This window comes from Crocodylus porosus, unplaced genomic scaffold (genome assembly GCF_001723895.1).
Source record: "Crocodylus porosus isolate Cpor-Errol unplaced genomic scaffold, CroPor_comp1, whole genome shotgun sequence".
NCBI classification, from domain to species: Eukaryota; Metazoa; Chordata; order Crocodylia; family Crocodylidae; genus Crocodylus; species Crocodylus porosus.
In genome coordinates, this window is record NW_017728906.1 from 93,251,118 (window position 1) to 93,272,419 (window position 21,302).

General features: G+C 42.6%; 2 protein-coding genes across 3 annotated transcripts in view; both read right to left on the minus strand.

Moving 5' to 3' along the window:
- The window catches only part of LAMP1 (lysosomal associated membrane protein 1), a 39,094-nt gene extending 38,941 nt beyond the window's left edge, over positions 1–153 (minus strand). The window contains exon 1 of the mRNA XM_019529630.1: positions 80–153. Within this exon, the coding sequence (XP_019385175.1) occupies positions 80–131 (52 nt within the window). The 5' untranslated portion in view covers positions 132–153. The remainder of the gene's footprint in view (positions 1–79) is intronic.
- Positions 154–3,522: 3,369 nt separating this feature from the next.
- Positions 3,523–21,302, minus strand: part of CUL4A (cullin 4A) — a 59,861-nt gene continuing 42,081 nt past the window's right edge. For both annotated transcript variants that reach the window (XM_019529629.1, XM_019529627.1), the window contains 5 exons: positions 20,397–20,510; positions 18,864–18,969; positions 7,488–7,660; positions 5,657–5,809; positions 3,523–5,081 (listed from right to left, as the gene is read on the minus strand). In XM_019529629.1, the coding sequence (XP_019385174.1) occupies positions 4,986–5,081; positions 5,657–5,809; positions 7,488–7,660; positions 18,864–18,969; positions 20,397–20,510 (642 nt within the window). In that variant the 3' untranslated portion in view covers positions 3,523–4,985. The remainder of the gene's footprint in view (positions 5,082–5,656; positions 5,810–7,487; positions 7,661–18,863; positions 18,970–20,396; positions 20,511–21,302) is intronic.

Consider the following 21,302-nt stretch of genomic DNA (forward strand, 5'->3'; position numbering starts at 1 on the left):
CCCCATTGGCTCCCCGGCGCGGGCGTAGAACCCCCAGCAGGGGCCCCCCGGCCTAGAGGGGGGAGGACCCGCCTCTTACCGAGCAGCGCGGCAGCAGCGGCCAGGAGCACGGGAGCGCGGGGCCGGGCCATGGCGCAGGGAACGGAGCGCAGAGAGCAGCTGAGCCGAACAGAGAGCTCACCCACCCCCCGCCTCTGGAAGCCGGGCCGGTCATATGATCGTTGACGTCACCGCCCCGCGCCATCGTCACGTGACCCGCCCCTTCTTACCGGAAGGGAAACCGGTAAGAAGGGAGGGGGGGATAATTAAAGAAGCAATCTCGCGAGAGCGGCGCCGTTTCTCACAGTAGCCCCACACTAGTGGTTAACGCAAACCCTGGAGAGAGGCACCCCCGAGCAAGGTGCCCCAAACCCGGCAGCACCGGCGCATTGCTCCTGAGCTTGCGTACAAGCCGCCATCTGATTGGTTGCTTGAACCCCGCAGCGGCCAATCAGAGCTGCCCTTGGGAGCCTTTTACTCCGCCTCCCCCCCGCCCCTCAGGTGGGACTGAAGGGAAGGATTGAGCCTGCGGTTCGGGGTGGTCCCACCCCCTGCTGCGTCACGGCCGGCGGAGGGGGCAGCGCGCGGCCTTCTACTTTGGGAAACATGGCAACGCGCTCGGCAACGCTGTGACGTCACAGAGCAGAGAAGGAAGAGCCATGGTACCTTGTTAGTGCAACGATGAGCAGGGAACCTCGTCTTCTCCGAGTTAAAAAAAAAACCCCCATTTTTCGGATATAAAAAAGTAGCCCAACATCCACATTTTTTCATGATTAAAATGAAATACCACTGGAATATATATGTATATATTTATTTATTAGTGGCATAGGATCCCTGATGTTTGCAGCGCCGTGGCTGGGAGAGGTGCTGTCTGGGTCTGCAGCCTGCCATGACCTATGTTCAGAGTGGTGCTGTCTGTGGTGCCTGCCCATGTGACAGACCAAGTCACTACGGAGAATTTTGGACTTTCCTTATAGGGCTCTTTTGGGCCATGTCACCACTTGTTGCTTGTTACCTGACCCTAATGGTGCAGTGCAGTGATCTACTGGGGTGCCACAGCACCCCAGGGTACTGAGATCCATTCAAAGGTGCTGTGGAGCACCCATTGTAGCACTGCTACATGTGCAAACCTGAGCCACAGGATGAACCCACAGATTTCACAAAGGAACCCATTGCGTTAAGAAGGTTCTATCCTACTGGGATCTTTGTGTTGTTTGCAGCAGACAAATCGTTATTTTTCCATAGTAAAAAAACCCATAAAAATCAAACAAACAAACAAGGGAAAACTAGGAGCTGGGTTTCTCTGAGCTAGGCCTTGAGTCTAAAAAGGCCAGGAACCCCACTGGGTTTAGCATCTGTCCAAAGTCAGTGACTGGGAGTAGGGAATAAATGAGCAAAGGAGCAGAATGTGTGGATCAACTCATGAACATTATGGAAAAGGTCCATCTGGGCAACATAAGGGAAATACTCATAAGACCATAAACTGGCCATACGTTTCTGCAGGGAGCTGAATTTTGGAGTAACAGACAGAGAATAGAGACTGGCTTTGCACAGCAGGGGTTAAGGACAGGGGTGGGGAGGTAGCAGCATTCCACTACAAGACTGGTCAAGGTCAAAGACAAGGCACAAGCTAGCTAGCTGCCTGCCTACTGTCAGACCCTGAAGAAAAGGCTGAGCTAGATCGCAGGGTATTGCATTCAGTAATTTTGTGTTTCGGCTGTATTTTCTCATGCTTGGTCTTTCAAATAAAAAGCAATAGTATGCTCAGAAACTCTGTGTAAAGTCTGTCTGCCATGCCTGCTCTGGAAACAGATTGCAAACTAGAAAGCTCATAACCTTTGCTGTGGTTCTCAGAAAGGGAATGCTTTAGCTCTAGGGAGTCCCTTCACTGCATCCGATGAAGCTTGCAAGCCATCTGCCTACCAAAGCTTATACTATGAATCTATAAAGGTACAAATCTACTCTGCTTTCTGCCTGAACAGTCAGTACTAGAACTAAGTGTAGGCAGGCTTCAGCTCTCAGGTGTTAGCAATGATAGGGCATGGATCAGCATCTATGATGGCAGCTACAGACTCTTAAGATGGGGCAATGCCTTGGGTCCACTCAGATTCTTAAGTCTTAAAACACTCAGGACATTCATTAACTAAATTCCCTGGTACCAAATTGCCAAGTGATTGAGATGATACATTTGTAACAGTTTGGACAATTACAACTCATTTTACATAGACCAGGGTTTTTAAACACATGGCCACAGAGCTGTTCCATCCAGCTCACTGGGCTACTAGCATTTGGGGGGCAGGGGCAGAGAGTGTGGCCTCCACAGAATTTGGGGTCACTAGGCATCAGTGGCACAGGGAGTAGAACAATGCCTGTACAGATACAGTTCTTGCTTACCCTGCTGCTGGGCCCTACTACTACCACCTGGACCAGAGCCACCACTGCCCATAGAACACCAGTGCTCCCAGACATGCCACAGCTACTGCTGGCCCCTTGGATCTAGCTCAGGAGGAGCCCAGAGGTCCAGATCCAGAATTTGATACTCCTGTCATAGATCAAATGACAATGGCTTTGGTCACCAATGACATGGTCAAAAGTGTAGCTGAAAAATTGCTTACTCATTTGATCAGCATGCAAACAGTCTAGCAAAAAGTAGAATTCATAAATCTTATTTTTTTTTATTACTGTATAGTGAGAGTAACTTGGCTAACAAGTTCCAGTCCACTGGTATGTTTTTGTAATTACACAGATGAGAATTACCTGTTGATTACATCACTTCCTCAGGCAGACATAATTCACTGGTTGGTGAAAATGTCTCTAGAGAATACGATCAGTTTTTGTAAACTACTGTTTTTGTTCATCAAAACACTTGTTGAGTTAAGAGTTTCTTTTGTTGGGGTGAATGAGTGAGGGAAAGAGAAGTAGCAGTGATATGCACCATTGTTTAACATATATCACTGGACTGCTGTTTGTTACTGCCAACTCCTTAGTCTGATGATTTTCAGCTGTGGTGTTGCAAGATCCTTTGAACACTGACAAACAGTATTATCTCTGTTAGGTGTGCAAACATCTACGCAGGATTCCCAAGACAAACCCAGAGATTTCTAACAGAAATCCCTAGTGTCAAAAACATTCTGACCTGTTGTGGTCTTCCTGAGTTCTTCGCCAGAGAAGGATTTACTCTTATTTTCTGTAGTAAAAAAACAAGTGAAAGCTAAGAATATGCATTTTCTGAGGCATGTCTCAAGTCCAAAAAGATTGAGAAGCATTGCTTTAATCTGAAGAATCTTCTGCTCCATTAGCCTCATTATATGTACTTTTTTTTTCTTTCTTTTTACTTTTAATATTTTTGCAGATGGACTGGATGGATGTGATATGAACATAGATCAATCAGTCAGCAAATCTGCCTTTAAACTAACTAAACTGCAGATTGAAAAATTGATTTAAGTACCACAGTCACATTGTGGCTAAGAAATTAATATTTAATATGCAACAAAAAAAGGTTTTATTTGAATTAATGGAAGATTCAAATATTAAAACAAGTCTACATTAAATTACAATGTTAAATAACTTTTAAATACATTTATTATACTAAAGTTATGCGAGGTTTATCTTCTAACCATAGTGGAAAGGGAACAAAAATAGTTCAAAGAATGCAATACAATGAATGAAAATAGATGAGAGAAAGGACTTTAACAAAGAAACTCAAGAGATCTCTATGTTTAACAATGTATTCTTAAGGGATAGTGATCTTTTAATTTATGCACAAAATTACATTACATAAATTTAGTAAGGTACTTTTCAAGAAAATATTGCTTAGTTAAATTCTCATTACACCATGATCAAAACTCCTTTGGTAGCTTTTAATTAGAATCAAACACACCATTATGCAACTCCTGTAAAATAAACAGAGGCTTGTAAATATTACCACAAAAAGTATCTTCCTTATAGTTACAATTATCTAACAGAGCTACAAGTCTTTCAGTCTTCAATTCAAATCAACTTACATATATACAATATGTAACAAGGTACTCACAAAATCCTTAATCTCTCAAGACAAAAAGCTATGCTTTCACAACTTCAAGACTAAAAAAGTCTTTAAGAAAACTTTTTTTCTTTTTAGTGTAGAGCACACTGTACAGTCATTACACTGTATGCGACTCTAAAGGCAAAACTAGGTTTTACTGCAGTTTTACATAAACAGTGATAAAAAATTGTTGTCCAAAAGCAAGATAGGATCTGTTGGATTCACTCTTCATTACCCCCAAAAGCAGGACCCTCCCATCCCCACCCCCCAACCAAATATCTTAGCTAAATTATCATACAGTTCTCTACAGACATTAACACAGTTGTCCCCTTGGCACTTCAAAGATCTCACTTCAAAATCTGATTTATCCAAACCAGAGAGAAGTTTAGAATTATTTGAAAGAAAATTAAAATGTGAAGATACTAGTATTCATGGTGCAGAATTTCAGAAATTTAGTGTATTTCAACAACACTGTTTGTATATAAGTATTCATGAATTAAGGGTTTTTAAAAAGATACTCAAACAATCCTTGTAGCTAAAGAATGCAGCATTAAGGGTCTGTATGAATGTGCAGTGAATAAACCTGACTTGCATCTCAGAGAAAGTTACACAGAAAAATTTTATCTTCCCATCCAACTTCAAAGATATTTTTAAACAAAATAGTAGAAACGCATTTGGAAGAACCCAAAAGAACAAAAGGCATAACTAAAAGAAATAAAAATGTGCCATTTAAAATCGCTAAGGAGTCTTGACAAGGTCGATCCAATTACCATCTCCTTTGCTTCTCTTCCACAGCAGTGCATGCAGCTAGTTGAATAATACGTATCAACCAGATATCTGCTAAAAGTAGAGTCTGGAAACAGCATAGTTATTCATTGTCCTGAAGATATATTTGTGTATTTAAAAAGGGATTCTCTCTTCATTATGCAACATAGTGATACTGATTGGGGTTGTCTTTGTCTCTCTCCATATAGTCTCTATCTATGAGAGATTCAATCCTCTTTTTCAAGTCTCCAGGCTACAAGAAAAAGAAACATTATTAAATACTATGCCAATTATAAGTGAAATATATATGGAAGTAAATTTTTATCTTTATTTTCAAAGTTGGGGCAGCTATAAACTGTATAACAAAATACACCATTAAATTAAACATCTATTTCTAAATATAAACTCCTGGCATAAAGCTGCTGACATTTTTGTTCCTTTCTATTAACACAGGGGTTGTCGACTGTGGGTACGCGGTGATGAAGCGCTGCCATCTCGCACTATTGCCTCACAGAAGCAAGGGCCGCGTAGACGCCATGCTACTGCCACTCGCCACCCCCACCTTCCCGCTCCACATCTGACCACTCGCCGCCACCCCGCATCCAGCTACTCACCTCCGCCCCCCCCCACCCCGGGGGTACACTTATTAAGAAAAGGTTGAAAACCCCTGTATTAACATATACACTTTAATATCTGAATTGGTGATTCAGCTATAACATTCTGCACTATTCTTCTTCAATATCTAACAAGGTTTAAGATAAATGGAAAAACTGAGCAACACTTTCTAGTATTTTGAAATAATGTTAAGAAGGTTCAAAGTTCACTTACCTTAACTGGAAATTTCAGCTGATTATACAATTCAGAAACAAGAAGGTTATGACCAAGCGTCTTTCTTATCTTCATTATTCGTACAATAGCAGCATCAATCTGATATTGTCTGTCTTGAAATACTCTTTCAGTTGTGCTCACCTGTTCCTCAACCTGAAGGACAATCAGAAAAGATGTATCAAGCCATCTTTCATCTTTAATTCCTCTGACAATTTGGTTAACCTTTGGAGAAGAATATACAGCTAAGACATTAATCAGAATGTACACTCATGCTTTACCCAAGAGAGAGAGATGGACAGACACAAACCACTGTGCATCTAAAACTAGGTTTCTGGGATACCCTGGTGTTAGAGGAGACAGAATGCATAAGCAAGATAAATTAAAATACTGTATATACTTGAATCCAAGATGAGTTTTATTCCTTCCATTCAACATATGGGAAAAAAGCCCCTTATCTTGGATTTGAGTACAAAGCAGGGGGAGGGGCTACTGCTACAGCTCTGTCGCTGGCTCTGATCCAGGCTTGGGGTCAGAGCTCTAGCTACTGCCCCTCCTCCTCCCCCATCTGCCTCCCACTTTCCCCCTCCCTGCCACCTCTGCTTGGCCTCCCCACCCCTGCCCTACTTACCCTCAGTCATGGCTCTGAGCCTCCTCCAGCCTGGGGAACACAGCACATGGCAACTGCAGCCCCTGCACAGCCAGGCAGCAGCTCCAGCTCCAGCTTTGACTCAGTCCTGGGGCCAGGTGTGGAGCTACCACTGCTACAATCACTGCTGCGTAGCTGGGCAGGGGTCAGAGCCACCATGTCCTTGTTGTCCCTGCCGAGAGCAAGGCTGGAGTTGGAGCCAGAGCTGTGACAGAGTAAGTGGGGGGTGGGGGAAAGCACAGACACTATAGGGGGGAGAGAGAGAGTAGGCAGTGAGAGAGTGGGGTACATGGCAGGAAACAAGCTACAGGGAGGCACAGTACTGTGGGGGAGGGCAGACTCCAGAGAAGTAAGTGGGGGTGGGGGAAGAGGAAGGCAACAGGAGGCAGAAGTCAGGCCACTTAACTCTTCTAACCACTTGTCCCACCATTGCCTGTGGTCTCCTCACTGCAGTAGTGGCAGGGGGGAGGAGGGATGAACTTAACCCTACAATAATTACATTCTATACATGCAAAATTATAATAAATAATTTTACATAAAAATAATTAATTATCAGGGGGGTCATCTTAAATTGGAAGTCATCTTGGATTCAGGTAAATCTAGTTTTATAAAGACTGAGCTTGGTAAATCACACCGTAGTTTACAAATCATTTAGAATTCTTTAAAGAAATACAAATACAGATGAACTCTGCATAAAACTCTGACAAACAAAGGCCTTCTGAAATAGAGAGTCATTTCAAGGTTATGTATTTCAAGGACCTGCCTGAACAGAAAGGCAAGCTAAATAACTGGTCATGCTAACCAACGCGTGCTGAATATACTGAGCTGGGACTCAATCCTGACAGACAGCTATAGCAACTGCCACAACAGAAATAACACTGGCATGCTAGTAACCTCTCACCCTTCAGGTAAAAAACAAAGCAGCTCATCTGTTAATGGCATTTTTTCTGATTTGTTTATTAAGAATAGAGACAATGCCTTAACTGCTCTGGGAAACAGTAAAGATGTACTGAAAGGCATGCAAGATCATATTACTTAGGACACATGCTAGCAGACAGATTAGAATGCATTCTCCCCTCCTAAAAGGAAAACAATCTATTGTATCAGTGCTGTCAGAATGTGGATAAGCAGGTCAGTGATAGTTTAATCAGAAAGCATGCAAATAAGAACAGTTTTAATACATACTGTTTCTTTCATCTGTATCTGGTTAATCTTGATTCTAAACAATCTATGCTTGAAATCACCATTAAAGATGAATTTGTCTTCATCTTCTACATCCTTGCCTTTTGGATTTTTAATCAATACTCGTGCTTTACCACAGGCCAAAGACTGCAAGGTTCTTCGCAATTCACTGTCCTCTGTAAACAAGTAAAAAAAATACAAGAAAAACTCACCAGAATGTTGAAAAATTACCTTTTTAATGTATAAAAGCAATTACAAAAATTCTCCCATTCTTGAAATAGGTTGGCATTAATTTATTTTAACTCATTCCCAATTATACAACATTTATAACTCTAAGGCCCCTTCTACACATGCAGGGAAAGGCACAATGGGATCTAATGCAAGACTGACACAATTGCACCTCCTACCATGCCACAAGTGCATGGTAGGAGGTGTGACTGTGGTATTGCACATTAGATCTCATTGCACCTTATTGCCAGTGAAAAGGAACCTGATCCCGAGCTTTCCCTGCACTGGCAAGAAGCAAGGTCCCACAGCTGGGTGCCCCATGCACCCCGGTTGCTCCTCAGGCCCTAGGGATCATGGCAGCTGCAGGGGAGACCCTGCTACGTGTGCATATTAAAGCTTGGTAGCAACTAGCTATAACAGTAGTACACATTTTTGAGGTCTAACTTTATAGCTGGTTGGTATTTTTTATTGTGAGACAGCTGTTTTGCATGTGTAGATGGCCTGCAAGTAATTTTGCAATTAACCAGTTAATTGCACAATACCCGTACCAGGTCAATGGGGTCTAAAGGCGCACCCTACAGCTCTTAAATGTAATTCTGGACTATAGTTTCAGCGTTGGACAAAATATGAATAAACCCAGTCTCAACCTTGGAGGCCATATCCAGACAAGCACAGCTGTATGGTATGTGGTGCTGCAAACATGTCTGCGGCACCACACACTGCACATTCAGATGTTTTCCATGCTGCAAGGGAACGTTTCCTGTGTGTGCACTGAGTATCACCTCACTAGACCTGTTTGTGATGCACCTACTTATGCAAGAAAGGGTGCAGTTAGTTTTACTTATTACCTCATCACACTGGTGACTCATGTTCATTTTGGAGTTATCTATGACTCTGAGATCCCTTTCTGCAGTTGTGCTACTCAGAGTGGTACCTCCCAGGCTGTAGGAGTGTTGATGATTCTTTCTCCCCAGGTGCAACACATGACACTTATCCTTCTTAAACTGCATCCTATTCTGTTCCACCCATTTCCCCAGCGTGTCCAAATCAACCTGGATTCATTCCCTGCTGTCTAGTTTGTGTACCTCCCCGCATAGTTTGGTGTCGTCAGCAAACTTGGACAGGGTGCTTTCTACTCCCTTGTCCAAGTCACTAATGAAGATATTGAATAGTACCGGTCCCAGGGCAGAGCCTTGGGGGGACTCTGCTGCCCACATTTCTCCAGGTAGAAACCGACCCATCCACCACCACTCTCTGGGTGGGTCCCAAAAGCCAATTTTCTACCCACCTGACTATGTAATAATCTACATTGCAACTGTTCAGTTTATTTATAAGACTTGGGTGTAACACTGTGTGAAAGGCCTTTTAAAAATCTAAGTAAATAACCTCTACCTCTGTTCCTTCATCCAAGCATTTTGTGACTCAGTTGTAAAATGAAACCAGGTTAGTCAGGCAGGATCTGCCTGCTATGAACCCATGCTGATTTTCCCTCAGCATCATTTTACCCATTGGTCCCCCACAAATGTGATCCTTACTAATTTTCTCAAAGGTCTTGCCAAGGATAGAGGTAAGACTAACTGACCTATAGTTACCCGGTTTCTCCTTCCTCCCCTTCTTGAAAATAGGGACTGTATTGCCCCTTTCCCAGTCCTCTGGGACCTGTTCTGAGCACCATGAGTGCTCAAACAGTTGTGCCAGCAGCTCCGCTATGACTCCAACTAATTTCCTAAGTACTTTAGGATGAAGATTGTCAGGACCTGTTGACTTAAATACATTCAACCCCTCCAGGTGTCCTTTTACTAGGTCAGCTCGAACAGTTGGTGGGTTGGTATCTATATTGGGCTTACCTAAAGTCCCAATGGGATGCGTATTTGTATTTGTGTCCAGGAACACGGATGCAAAGAAATCATTTAGAAGCTCCACTTTGACCATCCTCTGTTACCAGTTGCCCTAGTTCATCCTGAGGGAGCCCTAAGTTACCCTCTACATTCTTTTTGCTTCCTATGTACTTAAAAGAATGACTTTTTGTTATCCTTAACTTTTGCTGCCAGCCTAATCTCCATTTCCACTTTGGCTCTCCTCACTGCTTTCCTGCAAGCTCGAGCCAAGCAGGTATACTCCTCCTTGGTGGCAGCCCCCTGCTTCCACAGCCTGTAGGCCTCTTTTTTCCCCTCCAAGCTCTCCTGGATTTCCCTGCTCTACCAAGAGGGGGTTTTTTTTGTTTTGCCCTCTTTTATGTGTACTGGGATGGTCCTTTTCTGTGCCTGCAGGATTAGTCCCTTGAGAAACGCCCGCCCTTCCTGGACTCCCATCTCTCCAAGGCTTTTACTAGTCAGTCCCTCCCTAATTAATGTCCTGAGCTTGTTGAAGTTGGCCTTCCTGAAGTCTAGCACTTCCATCCTACTAGTTATCTTCCCCACCTTTCTGCAGATAGTGAACCCTATCAATAGGCGGTCACTATCCCCTAGGTTACCTTGCACCTGCAGATCCCCCACCAAGTCATCCCTTGTGGGCAGTACCAAGTCTAGTAAGGCATGATAACAGTGAAAACTTCAGCCAAGTTGTATATGAGCATGTATGGCAGTGTGGACAAAAGGGGAATGTTTTACTGGACAAGCACCTAGCTGGGGTCATATGACCCAGCGCTCTTTCCTGCACAGGGCAGAGGGTTAGACTCGATGATCTACTGAGGTCCCTTCCAATACTAACAAATATGAAACTATGAAAATAGCACCAGCTAGTAATTTCTAAATTATTGTGCGTGAATCAGCTGAAAAACATGCAATAAACCTGCTCTAACCTTAAACCTACATGAAGAAGTGATTACTAGTAGGTTTACTGCATTTGTGTCCATACCTATACTGATTTGGACTTCTACAGAATTGGACATGTAACTTGTTTTAGGTGAACACTGTGTTGAAGAGATAGCAAAAAGTTATTTATGCTACCAGAAAAAAACCCCATTTATGCAATAAATTTACAGCATGATAAACTTACCGGAAATAAAAATTATACAGGATGGTAAAGACAGTGGATTATAAGAATCTTGTAATATGTAAAATGCAAAGTTGAAAGCAACTTGCAGGGTAGGTAGAACAAAATGCCAATGTACTGACCACTAACCTATGGAAAAGTTTAAAACATGAAGATATGTTTCTGCCTAGTCTCTGGAATCCTTTTTTTCCCTTAACACTATAAAACTGTCACAAAGTTCACTAGGCTTGAGCTCTGCAAGAGACCCATGTACTGAAATAAGAAAGATTCTGAAAACTACTGTTAAAGTGCCCTGAAAGCTCTGAGTAGCAGGCTAACTTACTTAAGTCTACTGTTAACACTAATAGCTATAGAACACTTTAGTGATCACATTTCTGCAGAGCTACCATTTAAAAATTCCTTGGTATTCCCCAATTCAATATCCTTCTGTTCCCTTGTTATAATTTACAAAAATACCAATCACAGTAATCAAACAAAGGTGGAATTTTTTAAACATTACACAGAACAATTAATTTCAGTAACTCTGTTTCTTTGAGATTATACAACAACTTTTACAACTGTAAAGGCCCATTCTACAACTCTTAACTGTAAGCCTGGACAGTAGTTTCAACATTGCTTCTTTGAGATGGGTCGTCACATTTGTTTTAGTCTCACTGTGCATATGATTTGCATGAGCAAGATGGAAATGTCCACTGGAGCCAAATTTGTGCTCTGCATGCCCTCCGGCTCTCTGCAGCAGAAGGAATGAAGGGCAAAGAGGCTGCTGCTCATCAGTCCCTGAACCATCAATATCCAGCTGGTAAAGGACTCCATAGTAGCAGGGAAGAAAGGTAGGTCACGGGTTATGAATGAGCAACTCATCTTAAAGAACCACATCTACTACACGATGATTCTTTCTTTAAATGATCTGTCAACAAGTTTCCCACTTCTAATGATTCACAAGCAGTAATCTCATAGCTTGGATATGGGTACCTGGAGTCTAATAAAATGGGTATACTACAGCTCTGTCAAAGCGGGCCTTGTACCTGAAGCCCTCTTATCTAGTAGTAAAGGTTCTGGGTGAAGTATGAACTGAACTCCAGACACCTGTTTTGCAAATCTTAGATCACCTCTTAGAAGAGCTTCATAGACTGCTTGAGCTGTAATGGAACGGGCCTTAATCAACATCGATGAGTCTGAAAATAGTATCATGCTACCAAGTTTGAATACAGCCCATTTAAAAAGCTTTTGTGCAAACACAGGTTGGACTTTCTTCTTGTCAGAAAAGACCAGGAGCAGAAGATACAAGTAGTCTCAATCAACTGAATCCTTGACTCACTGCTTGTCTCTTGTGATTATTAGGATATCTTGCAAGCTTGGGAGATATGCCAACAAGTTATACTGGCAGTGTCACATATACCAGCCACAGAGACCAACTGCTTCCTAGCAGAAACACTGCAAGTGTACCCTTCTCTGGTTACTGATGCAGCACATTGCTGTGGTACTATCAGTACTTGGGTAGGATAACCATACATCACTTGGAAAGCTACTTCTCTGGGAGAACCACAGGCTCTGCAACTGAAGGCAGGGCAGATGAGTTTCCTATCTAAAGTCAGATAAACTTGTCATTTGTAGTTTGGTGGGCAGAGGTGATCAGAATGAATGCCACTTCACTGCCTGTGCATACAGCATCCTTCCATTAATCTAACAAAAAAGTCATAACTACGGTTTCACAAGTTCTATGTGGCATCTGCTAGGAAGAGATACTGATGTACCAATGCTGTATGATAACGTAGGTGAAGTTCATCATGCGGGTGTCAGAGTCCAAATATCCCATGAGCTCAAGACATATGCCCTCAACAAAGCCAATTATCAAGGTACAGTAGAATTGGTCTTTTAGTGTCCTGGGGTGGGTTGTGTCAACCATGAAGGCACTTGGTAAGTGCTCTGGGAGCAGTGTAAGACTGAAGGGAAGTACTTTGTATAAAGAGTGAGTTTTGCACAAAGATCCCGAAGTGTATGCTGTGTGCTTGCCAAACTGCAGTATGGAGCTATGTGACCTGTGAATAGTCACATAAACAGTTTTTGAAAAATTAAAGTAGGAACTACAGAAGCCATTTTCACCGTTGCAGTGACATTTGCTGATTGGTCAGAGGTCCAGGAATATCAACCCCTTTTCTTCATTGGGATTCAGCAGTATTGTGAATAAGACTCCTTCCCTGGAACTCTGAGGGCATGCTTTGCCATAAAGTGCAGCACCTGGGACTCTGCTTGGATAAGGTAACCTACTGTCTGGGATTTTCAGAACCAACCTGTCCAAGGTTATCCTACCATAGACCTCTGAGAGAGTGGGGAGAGAGGAGGAAACCGACACCAGATGGTTCCGAAGATTTGGGAGATGGTAGCCGGGAACGTAAACAAATCCTGCAGATCTATGCAATTTTTGACTGTGACATTAAATCTGCTGATTGGAGATGACAGTAGTGCATGACAGAGGGTTGACTTCTCTGCAAGTTCTCCTTTCTGAGGCTCTAATGATCTTTGTTGGTTACAGTATTAGGAAGATTTGCTTTTGGCTGTGATATGAGGCCTGTATTGCTTCCTCCTGTGGGGAGAGTGGGCACTCAAAGAATGGGAAGCATCTTTTAAAGCAGGGATAGCCAACCTGTAGCATGCAGCACATTAGGGAAGGGACAGGCAGGACAGTGGCAGAAAGGACAGGAAGCCAAAAGCAAAGCAGCAAATCAGGCAGGAAGGCCATGGTTAGGAGCAGAAAGAGCAGGAGGTCAGGCAGGGGAAGGGGATCTGAGTGGCTCTGGGGAGTGTGTGGGGATGTGGCACACCTGCCAAAAAGGTTGTCCCCCAGTGTTTAAATTATGCAGAACTTCACTATGTGGGTACTGAAAAGGTTGCAGTTTTTAAAAGGCAGGTTTTCAATGGTTCTTTGGATTATCTTTGGAATGCAACCAAGAGAACCTGTGCTCAGTAGTCAAGCTTGCTTGCTCTGGAAGTTGCAGCAGATTCTATGGCACTGAGTGGCTTTTTGAGAGGTATGAACAACTGTCTGGCTAATACAGTGGTTTTCAACTTTTTAGACCTGAGGCACTTGGATAATATCAGCTTAGTTTTCACTTGATTTTTGACTACAGAAAAATAATAGATCACCTTTTCAACTGCAGAAGATCCAGAAAGATCACAACAGGTCAGAATGTTTTTAACATTATAAATTTCTATGTGACATCTCTGGGATTCTCTTGTGAATCATGTCTGCAGACCTAACAGGATGCCATGGCACCCTGGTTGAGAATCGCTGGTCTAATATCTGTGCCTTAAGTTCTTGTATTCCTGAAGTCTCTCTCTATGAACTCCTCTACATGTCACAGGTATTGCACCATTAAATGGTTAATTGCACAATTACCTGGAGACCAGCTATACATGCAAAGTAGCAATCACACAATAAAAAGCTCCAAGCAGCTATAAAATTAGATTTTGAAAATGTGTACTAACTTCATAGCTGGTTGCTATCAAGCTTTACAGCTGCAAGGGTGCTCCTTGCCCAGCTGGGGCTGAATCCCACAACTACTGGGGACATTTAGCCCCGGCAACTGCAGACTCTGGGTCCCAGCAACATCCCACAGCTGCTGGGAGCCAGAGTCCCACGCTGCAGACTCTGGGTCCCCACAGGTATCTCCTGGCAAATCCCCAGAGTGGGGGGATTGCTGCAGGGGCTATGCCCCCTGGCTTAAGGGTACAGGAAACTCCCCAGCAATCCCCCTGCCCTGGGAGTGTAGGAATTACCTGGGGCTACAGGATCACCACTGCGGCAATTTCCACACCCCCGGGGCAGGAGGGGAAGTTGCCTCTGGGGTTGATACTCTGTCCGTGTGGGTCTCCTATACCCTTGGGGAAGGGGGGGGGAATTGCAGGGGGTATCCTGCCCTCCCAAGGTGAGGTTGGGATCACCTGTGCAGCTATCCTTTGGCCCTGGGGTATGTGGGGCACCCCTGTGGTTGGGGGCTCCTTGACTGAGGCGCGTGGGGCTCCCAGCTGCAGGAGTATGCTTCTTGCTGGTACAGGGGGAACCCAAGATCAGGCTCCCCCTGCACCAGCCACAAGGAGTGATGGGATATAATGTACAATCCCACAATTACGCCTCCTGCCATGAGCAAGGGGCATGGCTATGTGAATCCCACAATAGATTTCATCGCATCTTTATCTGCATGTGTAGAGGCCTATAAAACATAATGTTTAGTCCTCATTCACAAATTCGTATTTAGTCAGGAACATTTCTTATTTAGATGCATGCATCTGTAAGCTGATTGAGGAATGAGCCTTTAGTTTTCCTGAGCATCCTTATTACAAAGTGGACATTTGTGTCATCTCACTGCTTGGCCTCCTGTGAACAGTTGCAATCACTAAGCAATGAGGAATATACAGATCCTTTTGAAAGGGCTTGACAATACCTATCCACTTTTATTGGTGCCCTTATCAAATAAGATGTGGTTTAACACAGACCACTTGTTGCTTCCAACAAACTTTCATTTATTGGCAGTACTAAGCTACTGGGGACTGGGGAGTGCAGGATATCCAGAAGTTTGTTATTCTCCCTGCACTGTCTCTACTGAAATTCTTAACCTTTCAGCTATTTACTGAAAGAGTTTCTGGAAGATTCAGGAGTCATCTGAAAAAGGTGGAACAGGAGTGAGTGACAGTTTCACCAGGTGAAGAGGAGGCTGTCATTTTTGGGATAGGCAGAACTTTCCACTTGAATTGTATCCTTCAATGGGTCTGTAAGAGCCAGGAGTGAACATGGATACAGTACCATGGAGAATACAGAAAAGGTGATATTATTGGGCTCCTGATATTTTCTCCAGTAAAAGTATCCTCCTGAATCTTCCTGCATAGCTGGGTTATACAGAGGAGAATACAATAACTATGGGCCAACTTCCCTCCATGACACTTGGATGCAGATGAGAAGACATTACCTTCCTTCCATAATCTGAACTTTTCTCTTCACAATTCTAAAGTGTCTCCAAGCATCTTGCACAGGAACTCACATAGCAGATACAGATGACAGACTTTAAGAACTGCCTCTTTTAGCCACCAATATGGATTTCAGTAGACTAGTTGTTGCTAAGACACTGGTTATCAAGAAACCTGGTTTTGGGATCATATCCTCCACGTCAGCTGGTAGTGTGGTAGATGCTGCAGATGACAGCACAGTTTACAATGAGGCTACTGCTAGGTGCTTCAGGGCTGTGCATTTGGGTGTCAATACCAGTTGACTCTAAGCAACAGACAGGACTTTTTTCAAAAAAATGTGACAACCCTGGAAATCCAGGTAGATGGAAAGTTGAGAGAGGGTAAGGGCCAGTTTACTAGTCATCTTCTTGTCAGGGTCAGAGAAAGCCTTTACAGCTCTTTCTCAAAGTAAGTTTTGGTGCATGGTTTCCTTGTTTTTAGCCCTCTGAGTACTGTTATAGTATATGCACTCCACTGGACAGAAGAGGCATTCAGTGTCCCTCATTATAGAAACACCTGCCACATAAGAGGGACAGGATTCGAATCCTGGGTACTTAAACTATGCCATATCCATGGAGTTCAAGTACTCCTACTTCAAGTTTGTTTTGTTTCTTTAAATGCTCATAGGTTTAACTATACCATCTTAAACCAAAAAAAAACCCAATAAAAAATTAGAAAAGACAAGCACACACTGTGCAGAACTACACAAACAGCAGGATTCTGTCTTGTTCCCCAGCTGGTAAGAAGGAACTGAGGGATAGGCAACATCTGTTCTGCCTTTTATGCCCACAGCTACAGAGCACCCAAAAAGCATATGGTGTGGAGGTGGTGACCTGAAGTACACTGATACTCAAGACAAATCCAATCTAAAGCCATATATATCAGAAGTGCGCGTGGATGTGGATAATCATTTCAACATACTAAATTAAGAACACACTCCCCAAACATCCATAACTGAGTTGATTTAGAAAGACCACTTTTAAATTATGATACTTGAAACTACAATGGAACTTTGATTATCTGCTCAGAACAGCTATGGCTTATTTTATTACTCTCAAGAAGACTAAAAAAAAAATAAATGAGGTCTTATACCAATACATCAATTTTTACAAGATGTATCACAGGCAGTCTATATATATGTAATTGTCTATATATGCACACCTAAAGGCAGTATGTATGCATGCATGCAGTGTTAATGTTATCTCCACAGTACAAGGTTGGACCTGTGAATCTGTTTTTTTGGGTGTGTTAAATACTCGTTGATTCATAACCAACTGACCATTGTAAATTACTGAAATTAACAAAATTATACTGATCTAAAATGAAACCTTCACATCCAGATAAAACGTAGATAAGAGCAGAAAGAATCCAGGACAGCATGAGAAAAAATTAATAGAGGCACAGAAAAAATGATTTATGAGAAAAGGCCTAAAGAATTAGAATTACTAATCTGGAGAAGACAAAACCGAATAGGTATTTAATAATAGTCTTCAAATACCTGAAGGGCTATTTTGAGGATGGAGTTAAGAGTTTTCTTTTTTCTGGTAAATGACAAGACTAGGAGCAATGGCCTCACACTTCAGCAGAGGAAACTTGGTTTAGAGATTAGGAAGAATTTACCAACTATGAGGGTAGTTAAGCATTGGACCAGGCTACCTAGAGAAGCTGTGGAATCCACATGCTTGGAAATACAATAACAGGTTAGACCAGTGGTTCTCAACCGGTTTTGTACCGGGACCCATTTGTAAACATCAATGGAGAATCCCAACCCAGTGCCCCTCACTCCCCTGCCACAGCCCCACAAGGGGCATGGAAGGCCCCCAAGCAGCCCCTTGCAGGCTGAAACTCTGACAGCTTGCAAGGGAAAAGCCACCATTTCCCACATTTTTCTCCTTTAAAGCAGAATCCATTTTTAAAGTTCATTGATCCATTTTTAAAGTTTGTCTGCAACCCTTTTATATATTCTTGTGACCAAGTTTTGGGTTGTAACCCAGGGGTTGAGAAATGCTGGGTTAGACCAGTGGTGACTAAATCACCCAACCCCATGTCCATGATCTGGCATGTGGGGCTGGTTCACTGGTGTAATGCAGCATGTGCAACTGCATCATCTGGCCCACAGACATCCCCACCAGTCTGGAAACTTGGCAACAGAATGAGCAGGAGCAGTGATAATTACCACAGCTCCTAGAGCTCCAGCAATTAACACTGCCACTGCTCTCCCACCATCAAAAACTTCTGGTCATTTCATCTGTGGGCTGGATAAAAATTCTGTGCGCCATATCTTGGGCACCTTTGGGCTGGACAGACTCTTGTGTCAGAAGCCAGAGCAGCAGGTAGGCAGGCAAGCCCCCAGCTCTCTCTGGCTGCCTGTGTAGGACTGGCTATCAGCTGTCAGCTGCATGAGTGCCTTCAGCTGGCCCTATTAATGTGCTTGGTTGTGGCTGCTACACATAAGTAGCAGCCCCTACAGTGCTCTGGGGGCTGTCGACCCAGACTTCCTCTTCTGTTTAGTCTCAGAACTCTTGTTTCTCAATTCCTCGTTCCTAGTTCTGGTTCCTGATCCTGGAGTGTCCCAGTCTGGTTCCTGATCTCCAGTTCCTGCTGCCCCCTTCCTAGCCTGCATCTGTGCCTTGCTTCTGCCTAAAAGGTGCAGGTTAGTCAAGGATTAGGCACAAGTCTCTTTTCCCTGCCTGAATCCTTGTTTTGTTCTTGCCTGTACCTTTGTTTAGTCTGAACCTATGCCTCCCTCCTATCTAAATCCTTTCTAGTTCCTGCCTGGCCCTGCTCCCATCCTGGAATGCTCTTGTTCCTGACTTGGCTCTCTCAGCTCTCAGACACCTGGTATTATGGTCCCTTCAGCTCATGATCCTGTTTAGTTCTGTTTGTTGACTCTTGGTTTCAGCTCTTATATTCACAGTATTGTTACCTTTTGTTCTTGGGCTTTCTGGGCTTGTGCCCTTAATGCTGACATCTTACATCTAGGTTGTGCCTGTGACAACTTGACTGAGATGGTTTAGTCAGGGATGATGCAATATGAAGCAGGGCACTGGACTACATTACCTCATGAGGTCCCTTTCAGCCCTATTTTCCTATGATCCAGAATCATACACAGAAACTATATGAAAGTTATGAAGAAAAAAATATATTTTTTCATACCTACACCAGTAGCCGTTTTAATTTCTTCAAAACTGAATTCATCTCCTTCATTAAACATAAGCAGTACTAATGTCTGGAAGAGTGATACTTGAAACTCTTTCTTTCCCTACAAATGAAATAAAAACAATCCAAGTTAACATTCAGACTATAAATTTTTAATCTATACAATGTCAAACATTAAAAAACTCTGTGTTGTAAAAATAATATAAGAAATACCTTCAAGATGAGGAAAAATGAATGTTATCATGAAGCATATGCCTCCCTGGAAACACACAGCCATAGCAAAAATATAGAAATTCCTAATCTTTACATTGGTAGTATAGTGAAAATCCAACAGGTTACTATGGACTCAGTGTTCCCTTAACAGTCCATTAGGTCTTGTTTTCAGATGTAATAGGTAAATTGCTGACTCCCCTGAAGTAAATAGAAGTAATATTACTAACTTCAACAGGGGCCAGTATTTTACCCTGTGTTATTTAACAGAGATAAGCAATTTAGCAGAAAGGATCTCAGTAGAAAGCATCTAGTTTAAATTTAAGAATTTTTTTGGATTTTTTTTAAATTTAGGCCAATGGTCACCAACCAATGGATCTCGATTGACTGGTTGATCACGAAGCTTCTGACAGTCAATCTTAGTCTGTTAGAGGCTCCATGACTGGGAGCGGCAGGACACACGTGGCTGGGCTGATCCGCGCCCCCTGCTACCTGGGCCCAGGTGGGTGAGTGGGGTCAGAGCCCAGGCAGCTTGTCTGGGAAGTGGGGGGAAAGGGCAGAGCAGGGGGCGATAGATCCTGGGGTGCCCTTGACTTACAAAAAGTGATTTTCACCATAAAAAGGTTGGAGATCACTGATTTAGGCAAATTTGCAGCTACAGTAAATTTAATAGAAGCAAGATACAGCTAAAATAGGCAAGGCAGATTAATACGAGATCTACAAATAGATACAAATATTGTATGTCAGCTATCAACTGAAACTAATCTAAATGTTACACTTATACCTAGTTACTACTGACAGTGAATTTTGCTTTTGTTCTGGAACAATAAAATTCTGTTGCTAGTGATCCCATCAGACAGAACAAAAGCTAATGTTAACTAACATTTAAGTTATTTGATACCTCAGAAATTCAACCAGCATTTAAATTTTAAACACATTCATTAGGTTACACCACTGATACCTTTCAGTGCAGTTTTGAAATGACAGAAGGCTTCACCGTTACGTCAGTGGGCCTCCAAAATATGTTTTGAAAAATACCCCTACTCCCTTCTGTTGGTTTCCAACCTGTTATAAGTTTCTATTACCATCACAAAATGATACTTCCTGTTGACACAGTCTATGCTGAAAGATATTACATACTGTTACTATATAGGAAAGTGGCTAGAGAAAACTCATATTACAAGAACATACAACAGAAAACCATAGTTGGATTTTAGTTTCCTCAGCAAAGGGTGCTTTATTAATTAACAATATAAGACAAAGCAAATAAATTATTTAAATTTAGAAGCAGCAGGTAAAGCATTAAATAAGTGAACATACTTCCTTAAACTCTGCTTTCAGGACAGCTTGTCCTAAAGTGGTTTGCCACTGAAGTTTTCGACCACTGTGTTTTCCAAGGTAAAAGGTCTTAAACACCTCCTGAAGCTTAACCATCTATAAGCAAAGAAGTAACAAAAAAGGTTTATTTATGCTGTACCAATGTAATTTAGGAGTTCAGTTTTCACAGAAACAGTTTGCTAGGTTCATATAAGTAGCATTTCAAGATTCAAGTTCACATAAAACTAAATATCAAGGGCCAAACTGTGGTTTCCTTGGTACCTGTTTAAATAGAATAAAACTTGATTTCAAACACAGCTACTTGCAATTCATATAGTTTCCCTAAAACTAAATATATTTTAATGAAGTTTAAAAACAAAATTTCTACCAAAAGAGTAAAAAGCACACTAAAAGGACAGCTCTCCTCCTAAGCCCTGCTATAGTCTGTCCTCACACCTAAACATTCAGAGGAAAAAAGCATGCTTTAAGGCCTCACTCCAATCTTGTACTGATTACTATTTGCCCTAGTCCAAAGTCTTATATTTGATTTGTTTTCCTAATAGGAGCCCTGGCTGTTTCCAAAATTTTGCATGTCTCCACCTCTCCGAAGAGCAGTCAGTGGAGAGATAAAGGTCTTTCAGTTCCATCAAGTATCTGACACCAATGGACAACTCCTGATGAAAAGATCCAGAAGGAAGAAGATAAGAATGCTTTTCCATCCTGTAAATCAAATGCCAATACTACAGTCATTTTTGGGCCCTGATTAGCATAGATTCATAGATGTTAGGGTCGAAGGGACCTCAACAGATCATCGAGTCTGACTCCCTGCATAGACATGAAAGTGTGCTGGGTTCAGATGACCCCAGCCAGATGCCCATCCAACCTCCTCTTGAAGACCCCCGGGGTAGG